The 9,934-nt window shown below is 54.2% G+C and overlaps 1 protein-coding gene across 1 annotated transcript; it reads right to left on the bottom strand.

The window, feature by feature from the left end:
• Positions 1-646: 646 nt before the first annotated feature.
• CPN2 (carboxypeptidase N subunit 2) lies at positions 647-9,592 on the bottom strand. The gene is made up of 2 exons (XM_066347159.1): positions 9,474-9,592; positions 647-2,689 (listed from the first exon to the last, which is right to left on the bottom strand). Exon 2 carries the CDS (start codon positions 2,684-2,686, stop codon positions 1,043-1,045), a length of 1,644 nt encoding a protein of 547 aa, XP_066203256.1. The 5' UTR covers positions 2,687-2,689; positions 9,474-9,592; the 3' UTR covers positions 647-1,042.
• Positions 9,593-9,934: the final 342 nt, after the last annotated feature.

Genomic DNA, 9,934 nt, shown 5'->3' with positions numbered 1-9,934 from the left:
TGAGCGCGAGGGGCTGCCCTGACAGCCGAGGGAGAACCGCAGTGCGTGACTGCGCGGAGGCAGGCGGTGAGGAGGCCCTCGGAAGTATGCCCCCCCCCCCCACCCAGCCCAGGACCTCCCCTCCTCTCTGCTCAGTGTTTTTCATTTTTTACTTTTTTTATTGAATATATTGGGGTCACACTGGTTAACAGAATTATGTAAGTTTCAAGTGTACCATTCTACAATACGTCATCTGTGTATTAATTATACTTGGCTTGCTCACCACCCAAGTCAAGTCTCCTTAGTCACCGTTTAGCCCCTCCCCCTTTCCCTCCTGCAGTCTCCACACTGCTGTCTGCATCTGTGAGTTTGTCTTTGTTGGCTTTTCTTCTTAATCAGGGGACAGCCCTCTTGTCTGCTGAGCAGGCACAGCCCCAGCTCCCCCTCTGGGGGTTTTGGGGACTAAAAGCCAAACAACTGGTGTTCACCTTCCCAAGGCGCACCTTCCACCTTGAGTTCCGGAGGGAGCCCCAGAGGAGGAAGCTCCCACGTGAGTTCCCGACTCACCCAAGTCAGACCCCTTGCCCCTGATCTTTCTGGTCTCCTCTGCTTCTATCACCTCCTATATCAAAAACCGGTTTCCAGGGAGAGACATAGAAACAGACATTTGGCTTTTGAATTGGATGTCAAAGAAGGCAGTTTCCATTTTGTAAAACGGCACCAAAGCGTTGGACTTCAAGGTGGAGATGAGGCAGGGGTGGATATCAGACAGAGAAACGCCAGGGGGTGGCCCTATTTTATTCTCCAGGCCGTGATGCAGCTTTAACGGGTGCTGTGCAAAATTTGCGGAAGGCCTTGTAGGGCTCAGACCCCCAGAGGGGTGATGGCGTCTGAGGAGGCGGGGACAGGGCAGAGGACTTGCGGCCTCCCCTCCCCCACTCGGACATGCTCCGCCACCCTCTCCACCCGGGAAGTCGCTTCAGCTGCCCCTCCGCCCCCACGTCGTGCTTGGTCAGGACCCCGAGGCCATCTGCGCAGGCTCCAGGCTCTGTGTACCCTGCACCTAGGGCGCCCGGGCCTGAGCCTCAATAGACACGGTGACCCTCGCAACGCCACAGCTCGACTTCAGTTCCCACTCCTGGGTGGCATTGTGTGTCATTCCCGGGGAGCCTGAGCCCTTCCTGGGAGACAGCTGCACGTTCAGCCAGCGACACTGGGCCTCGTCACACGCAAGCACCACGGTGCCCTCGGGGTTGCTGTACGTGCACCGGGTCCGAGCTGCCCTTTCCTTCGCAGCCAGATCCCAGCTGTCCCCTGGCTCCCTGTCCTCCAGCCCCGGGGCCTGGAAGCCCAAGCGGTCCCTGGTGACCGGGCACACCAGCTGCTCCTCCTTCAGGGCGGGCACCACCTGGCCCTTCAGGTAGGCGGGGCCCGCGCAGTAGGTCTGGATGTTGAAGAGCCTGTCGCTGTACTGCTGCAGCCAGCTGGAGAGGTAGGCCAGGCGGCAGTCGCACTGCCAGGGGTTGCCGTGCAGGCCCAGGTTGAACAGGTTGTAGTTTGTGTCGAAGACGCCGTCCGGGAGCGTGGTCAGCTGGTTCCGGGAGAGGCTGAGCAGCTCCAGTTTGGACAGGTTCTGGAAGAGGTCCGCGTGCAGCGCCGTCAGGTTGTTGCTGCCCAGGTAGAGCTTGATCAGCTCCCCCAGGTGCCGGAAGACGCCGGCCGGCAGGTGGGTGATGGCGTTGTGCGAGAGCGTCAGGGAACTGAGGTTGGACAGGTTGGCAAAAGCTCCCTCGGGGACGGTCTCCAGCTGGTTGTGGGACAGGGACAGGCCGACCAGGCGCGGGGTGTGGGCCAGGAGGCCGGCGGGCAGCGCCCGCAGTGCGTTCCCCTGCAGGTTCAGGAAGGTCAGGTTGTGCAGGGAGGAGAAGACGGAGGGAGGCAGGTGTCCGATGGCGTTGCGCTGCAGCCAGAGCTTCTCCAGGCAGACGAGCTGCGAGAACACTCCCGGCGGCAGCTCGGAGATGGAGTTGCCGTCCAGGAACAGCTCCTGCAGGCTGTGCAGGCCGGCGAACAGGTGCTGGGGCAGCCCGGAGAGCGCGTTGCTGCTCAGCCTCAGGGTCCGCAGGCTGCCCAGGGGCTCAAACAGCTCCTCGGGCAGCTGGGCCAGGAGGTTCTGAGCCAGGTTGAGGGCCTTCAGGCGTCTCAGAGGCCGGAAGAGCCCGCCAGGCAGGGTCTGGAGCCGGTTGCCCTGCAGCTGCAGGGACTCCAGGGCGTCCATGTGGTGGAAGAGCTGCTCAGGCAGAGCCTCCAGCCTGTTGAAGTTGAGGGTGAACTTGCCCAGGGAGGTCAGGTTGGAGAAGATGTCGGAGCTGAGGTTGGAGAAGGGGCTACCGGTGACCTCCAGGTCCCGCAGCCTGGGCAGCCCCCCGAAGGCATCGGGCTCAAAGCAGCAGAGCTGGGTGTTGAGGAAGACCACTTTGGTCAGGTTGGGGCTGCCGCCAAAGGCCCTGGGTCCGAGCGTGGTGAACGAGGTCTCTACAAAGACGATGTTGGTGGCGTGGGGGGGAATGTCCAGGGGGACGGCGGCCAGCGCCTCGTCGGAGCAGAACACCTCCTGGATGAAGCAGTCACAGCCCACGGGGCAGGGCCTGGCAGGCCGGGCCAGGAGCAGGAGGCAGGCCCAGTGCAGTCGGGCTCCGGGAAGCATCGCCTAGAGCCAAGTGGGAAGAGAAAAGAGAAGTGGCACCTTTAACGAGGGCAGTGTGGCTCGGTGAGCAGGGCACGGCACAGGGAGCCAGAAACGGGAATTAGCTGTCAGGGAGGCCAGCAATTTGTGTTTTTAATAGTTTTCATACTACCTCACAGAAGCCTTGCAAGGCCAGTGGGACCAACGTTCTAACCTCCTGACAGCGAGAAAGTCACATGGCCTGTCTACAACCACCCTGCAGGTTAGTGGCAGGACTGAGACCCAGGTCGCCTGGACTTCCTGTGTTCTCTCCAGATCAGAGAAAAAGGAGAGAAGAGGCAGAAAGGCAGGGAAGCGTAATAAAAAAGACTACAGGTATTGTGCATTTTTTAACTAATATGTAAAATATGAGCAGATTATTCCTGAGTTAGAAATTTTGAAATCATAGTCTTCCTGAGTTTCCAAATCTCAGCACATTCTGGAGCCTAATCATGAAGAGATCTTACCCTCTGCTCGTTGCACATCCGCTACTGAGGGCGAAAGCAGCTCAGCTCTGACATTGGAACAAGTCCACGGGTCCCTTGGGACACTCTCCTCCTGCCCACGGCAGCCCGGCCCTCTCCAGCAAGGAGGCCACGGAACCTCAACACTGTGTGCACAGGGGTCACCGAGGCAGGGATTCCACAGACCAGTAGGTTTTTGTTGTTTAGCTTTTGTTTTAAACAGGGAAGGGGACCAGGTCTTTAGTTTACTAAATATTAATTCTCTTTCTTTCTTTCTTTCTTTTTTTGACAGAGACAGAGAGAGAGTCAGAGGGACAGACAGACAGGATGGGAGAGAGATGAGGAAGGGATCGATTCTTTGTTGAGGTACCTTAGTTGTTCATTGATTGCTTTCTCATATGTGCCTTGACTCGGGGGCTACAGAAGAGTGAGTGACCCCTTGCTCTAGCCAGTGACCTTGGCAGCTCAAGCCAGTGACCAGGGGGTCATGTCTATGATCCCACGCTCAAGCCGGATGAACCTGCGCTCAATCCAGCAACCTCGGGGTCTCAAACCTGGGTCCTCTGCATCCCAGTCCGACACTCTTTCCACTGTGCCACTGCCTGGTGAGGCAATATTAATTCTTTTAAAGAAAAAAAAATGCTAGCATCTACCCGCAGGTCACAAGTTGGTGATTCAGGTTACACTGTTTTGTTTAAGTCTCAGTCCTTTTTGTGCACAAACCGTTAGCCAACATGTAAAAATTAAGAAATATTGCATTAAAAGTCCAGATTTCAGGATGGTTTGGGGGCAGTGTGCTCACATTGCTACATGACAAGACCATCTGGGGATTAGTTGCCCCATTAGGGGGTGTACACCTCCCAGGTTACTACTGCTCCCACCCACATCATTATTTACATGGCTTGTAGTGGTTCAGATTCCATTCATAAGAATTCTGGCTCCATCCTGTCCCAGCTGTGTGACCTGGGGCTTGCTACTTAATCTGTCTGTGCTACAGTTTTTTATCTGTAAAAGGGAGAGAATAGTAGTGCCTACTGTGTTAGAGTAATGGAGGGTTAAATGAGTAAATATAGGTAAAGGTTTTTGATCAGTGTCTGAGGTAGAGTAAGCAATTAATAAACTGTTAATTATTGTTAAGGCCACCATCATGACAGAAAAAATTATTTGAAAAACAAAATGTCCTTTAGATAGAACACATTTGGAAGGGAGGGAAGAAGGAAGGGAAGAAGGGAGAGAGGGAGGGAGGGAAGAGGGAAGGAAGGAAGGGAGGGAGGGAGGGAGGGAGGAGGAAAGACCCTCACGCAACATAATCCTGATGCTCCTCAATTTACCTGTCTTCAGTAAGAACTCACAATTGGCTCCTAGCTGCCTCTCTGCTGCCCCCTTCTGTTTGTGTCCTCCATGGCAAAATTCAACTTGGGGTAAAAGGGCTTCCGTGTGAAAGCCCCCAGCAGACAGGTGATTACAAAAACCTCCCGCAGCCCCTCTCATTCAGACACTCAATAACTCTGAGTTTTTCTAGGGATTTTCAGCCTAATTAATAGGGAAGGGACAATGTCTCCCTGAGAAAGTGCATACCTCCGTTGAAGCCCCTCTGATGCACACAGACGCTGAGTAAGCCGCAGGAGGGGTTTCACACTGTGGTGTGGTGTGTGAGGGTCCCCGTGCCTGCCTGCTCCTCAGGCAAAGAGGGAAAGGAACAGGCCTCAGGCGTGCGTTGTCTTCTGGTCCTAGAGCCGCAGTGACAGAGTTCAGGTTCGGCCTGAGACTTGATTCTCTTGCAATTGTGTGCACAGAATACCAGTATGAAGCAGAGGGCTCTGGCTGAAGAAGGGTGAGGTAACCATTGTCCCCCCACGCCTGCCACCTGCACTGCCCCTGGGCATCCTACACAAAGCCCCTAGATGCCCCGCTGGCCCCAGAATGAGGGCCTGGCGGTGCCCATAGCACCTGGCACAGTCCCTTCTCCATGCTCAGCACTCCGCACAGCACTGACTTCCGATGGGCTCACTCGGTGTTGGTGAACTGAACCCTCCACAGCTGGGTGGGCAGCCTGGGAGGCAGAGCTGCCTATGTCCCTAGAACAGTCTGATCCCGGAGTGAGTGACAACCCCCGCCAAGCCACGCTGGGAGAACAGCCTCGAATCCCCTCCCTCCAATAAGAGGGAAGCAGTTCCTGTCTTTAACATGTCGTACTATCATGTGTCTGACCCCTTTCTTGCTGACCGCTTTGGTCCCTGTTCTCACAGACAGTTTCCAGAGAGAAGTCCACTTGAGTGGACTCGGCTCCGAGGACCCTCTGGGCAGCCTCCTCACAGAGGTGCCCGCGTGGGGCTCGGGGTGAAGCCCGATCTCCTGGTTTTCCTGATGTCTCTCTCCTGCCAGGGAAGCTGGAACAGAGTGGGAGGTTCCGGTACAAGGAGAGGATACCATGTCCCACCTACTGAGCCAGACTGAGGAGGCACCCCTCTTCCCCGGCTGTGCCTCCAACTTCTAATCCACTGTCATTTGGAAATACATGCTTTAGAATTTTTCAACCAAGGCAGTAACTTGAGATTCAGGACATGAATCAAAACTGTAGCGTCAGTCACATAGAAAATCAAGTGTAGACACACTAACTTTGGCTCAAGCAAAAGTGGGTGACAGAAAGTGAGGGGGACCTCTCTGATGTGGGGGCAGAGCTGAGGGGCTGCTCCTACCCAAAGTTCCCGCACATACATTTCGGTACCCACAGCACACCTAGAAGGACCCGAAACAGAGAAAGCGGGGGTCCCAGGGCCACAGAGACAGGTCCAAGGGCACACAGATAAGAAGTAAGGGGCCAGGACCTGGCCTGGTGGCCTGAGTTCGAAGCAAGGGTGCTTGGTTCATACCAAGGCAGTGGGGGGGGGGGGGCAGGGGATTAGGCAGGCCATTCCTCACATTTGCAGAACCTATAGTGAACATACACAGGGACCTTGCCTACGGTCTGTCCCCTTCTCCCCCCCCCCCCACTCTCTCTAGTACTATGAGTACTTCCATGAAATGGTTCACTTAAGGGAGAGAGACCCGGGGAGCCAATCCACACAAGCCCCAGGTCCTGGGTACGGGAAGCACGTTTTAAAGTGGGGCACAGGCCCTGGCTAGATAGCTTAGTTGGTTGGAACAGTGTCCTAATGTGTCAAAACTGTGGGTTCAAACTCCAGTCAGGGCCACAGGAGTCAAACAATGAATATGGAAATGGGTAGAACAACAGGTCAATGTTTCTTTCCCTCTCACCCTTCTGCTGTCTCTAAAATCAATGAATTGATCTATCACTTTTTAAAAATAATAAAATGGGGCATAGCTTCTGATAGTTGTGTCCCTTTGGTCTTGCAAACTTTTCACCCCTCGGGGTGTCATGGTGGGAGGAGGGCCAGAACAGGGCCTCTAAAGTTTAAGGCAAGACTCCTTTTGCCCCTGTTGTGGTGGGAGGAAGCAGGGATGGTACTCACAGTGAGGCTGTAGAACACACAGTTTCCAAATGACCCACTCACAATCATTCTCACATCACTCTAGAGACGGCTAAGACTTTGTGCTTTGGAGTCAGACAGTTTGGATTCAAGTCTTATCTTCATCCCTTATTAGCTGTGTGGCCTTGACTGAATTACCTAACCTCTCTGTGCTTTAATTTTCTCATCTTTAAAACAATGAACTTCAAAACTACCTTCCTCGTGGGATTGTTCTGAGGACTGAATGAGAAAATGCCCCACACCAGAGCCTGGCGCGGTGTGTACTCACAGCATGGCTGACCCTGCGGACACTGAGTTCAGGCCAGCCCCAGCTTTGTTCTGAAGTGGCCACAGAGCTTGGCTGTGGAGTATCTGATGAGATCACTCAACCACCCCATTTACGGACCAGCAGCGTTTATGACTGTCTAAGGCACTTTTTCTGGCTCTTTTCTCCCAGCCAAGGGAAACGTGTAGTTGCTTTGTCCTTGGTCTAGTCTTGGTTTAGCACAGATTTTAGTGGCTCTGACCAGGGTGCTCTGGACTTGGGCCCCTTCCTCAGTCCACTCTCAAGAACAGGTCACTGGGGGTTCTAGTGACAGAAAGTGCCCCTGCCTAGGCACTGTGGCAGCTGGCACCAGAGGGGACAGTGTGGTGGCAACCAGAAGAGTCTTACTTCCTGTCTGAAAAGCCACCTCTGCATTTATGTAGAGACCAGAAATGCCCACAGAAATGTTCTGTGCTCTCAGCAAGCTGGGGTGGGTTTCTGTTTTTGGCAGGAGTGGGGGCGGGTTACTGGTTGCAATTGAACTCCTTCTCAAATTGCTTTTGGGTTGGTACATTTCTGTGTGTGCCACAAGCCAGTCTGTCATTTACCACGGAGCTAATGCTCGCTCCTTCCCGAGGGTAATGGGAGCCCAGACCCCTGACCGCCGCACCCAGGTCCCTGGGGAAGACCTGCTGCTCCCTGGACCTCAGTCTCCTTCTGCCCCCACCCAGGAAAACAAGCCAGGTGACTGGCCTGGAACGGCTCCTGCCTCTGTCCCCCCCCTGCCAGCAGCCTCCCAACCAGCTGCCCAGCGTGTCTGGGCTGGGAAGTAACCCCTCAGAGCCCCTGCTTCTGCATTTGTAAATTGAAAATAATCATGATAACAATAATAATAATATTTAAATTATAGCACTGTTAGGGTTTTGTGGCAATTAAATGAGATAACTAGCAAATTTCTCACTCCTTGGGGTATCATAGCATTGGGTATGTGATGTTGTGATATAATCAGGAATATATATGTGATCTTCATCTTGGTTCCTGGCACTGAGCTCGAAAAACCCTTGGGATTTCCTGAGTGATGAGAGGAGCATCTTTTGTTATCCATAATAAGCCTCTTTCAGCCCACACCCGAGCTTATGTAAATGAAGTGACTCTTGACGGACCCCTCCAAAGCGTAGCTTCAGATTATACACAAAATATTTGCTCTGGTTACCTCTGAACAATAGAATTGTGGGTGATTTAATTTTTTCTTGTTGTTTAATCATATACTTTATACATTTTTAAAATAATGAAAGCAGATCGCTTTTATAATAAGTTTGCAAGTTATTATAAAAATTGAGATAATTGTGTAAAACACACAGCACAGTTCCAGGCATATAGTAAGGGTTTCTTTGACTTTTTCCTTCCTCAAAGTTACAATGCCACGGCTCAAGGGAGTTTGTCTATCAACTGTCAGAACACTCGTGCAGGGAAGACAGCTAACCTTCTGACACAAAAAGGAGCTGTGAACTGGGCACTGTCCTTTCCCCCAGTGCTGCCCAAGGGCCCCGCTCTGGCCCTCCCCCACACAACCCCTCCCGCTTTAGAATGCCCGTGCCTCCCTCTCTCTGTTGCTGCCTGTCCCCATTCTACCTGCCTCCCAGGCCAGTGCAAGTCACGCTTGTCCTGGGAAGCCTTCTGTGGATCCCTCAAGTCACGCCTGCCCTTACTGAGCCCCCGGGTCCTTCTGCGCTCATCGCAGTCGTTGGCACCACCTGCCGGGGAGCCCTGCAGCATCCTCTGCCTGGCTGAGCACCCCAGCATCTGGCTGGGGGCTGAGCGCCGAGAAGCTGCCCAGGCCTTGGGCACTGAGTGGAACAGAATGTATTCATGGCTGTTAGGAGCCTGTATCTCAAGTCTGGCTCTTCCTCCTGTTAGTGGAGTTCAGATTCCGATGTTGTGACCTACTCGCTGCATGGGCCTGAGCAGGTCACACTCTACCTTCTTAAGCCTCGATTTCCCCACCCTAATTATAAACCATTCTCTTAGGGTTAAAATTCATCCTCAATTCCATGATAAATGTGCTAAATTAGACAGTAAATAGAAAGTCCTTTACACAGGCCTGGCAAACAGGAAATGTTTAATAAAAGCCAGCCACATGCACATTTTATTTCTGGAGGGACTGCAGACTGTGTCACCTAAACCAGGACACTTCTGGAAATAAGAGGGGAGCTAGGATGCGGGCACACACGAGGCTGGAACCCGGCAAACGTGGAGATGGCTGCCTGCTCGTCCCCACCGTTCACAAAGAGCTCCCTGAGTGTGGGGACCAGGCCCTTTCATCCCAGAACCCTCCCACCACGACCTGCCCCCTTCCGCACTCAGCTCAGCACCACCCCGGGAGAATGCCTCGGGGGCTCCCCTCCCAGGGCAGGGGGACGGGAATACTTCAGCCCGCTTGGACTCGGGGACAGGCTCTGAAGCCTAGAGGAGCGGCCAGCTGCCCTCCCGCCCCCACCCCAGGCAGGACTCCAGGTTCCTCCCAGTCCCGACAGACCCGGGAGCCCTGCCGTGGGGACGAGGGGACCTACCGTGAGGGGCTGGCAGGCAAGAACCTGCTGCCCTGGCTCTTCCTCGGGAGCAGGAGGGCGTCTGGTGTGCGCTGCGGTCGGCGTGGGCCCAGCAGGCCAGAGCCGATCAAAGTTCCAGGAAGTGGTTCCTCCCCTCACGTGGCCTGAGTATTCCCGGAATGTCACCTGGGTCACAGGAGAGCAGAGAATCTGGGGCAAGGCCTCTGGATATTACAAAATGATCCTGAACTGCCCCCACAGACAGATCCCCAGGGGGGGCAAAATCATTCTAAGGTCACAGGCTTGGTACCTTTATGACCTCCACGATACCCACCAGGCCATAGAAAGCCCCCAGTAGGCCACTCTAGGAGTGAGAACTGGGACAGGTGCAGTGGTTAGGGAAGGACTGGGCCCTGCCCCCAATCATCAAAAGGGCTCAGCCTCGCCTGACCAGGTTGTGGCGCAGCAAATAGAGCATTGGA

This window comes from Saccopteryx leptura, chromosome 8 (genome assembly GCF_036850995.1).
Source record: "Saccopteryx leptura isolate mSacLep1 chromosome 8, mSacLep1_pri_phased_curated, whole genome shotgun sequence".
Classification (NCBI taxonomy): domain Eukaryota; kingdom Metazoa; phylum Chordata; class Mammalia; order Chiroptera; family Emballonuridae; genus Saccopteryx; species Saccopteryx leptura.
The sequence above is the reverse complement of the archived record's forward strand: the minus strand, read 5'-3'. Positions and strand labels throughout refer to the sequence as shown.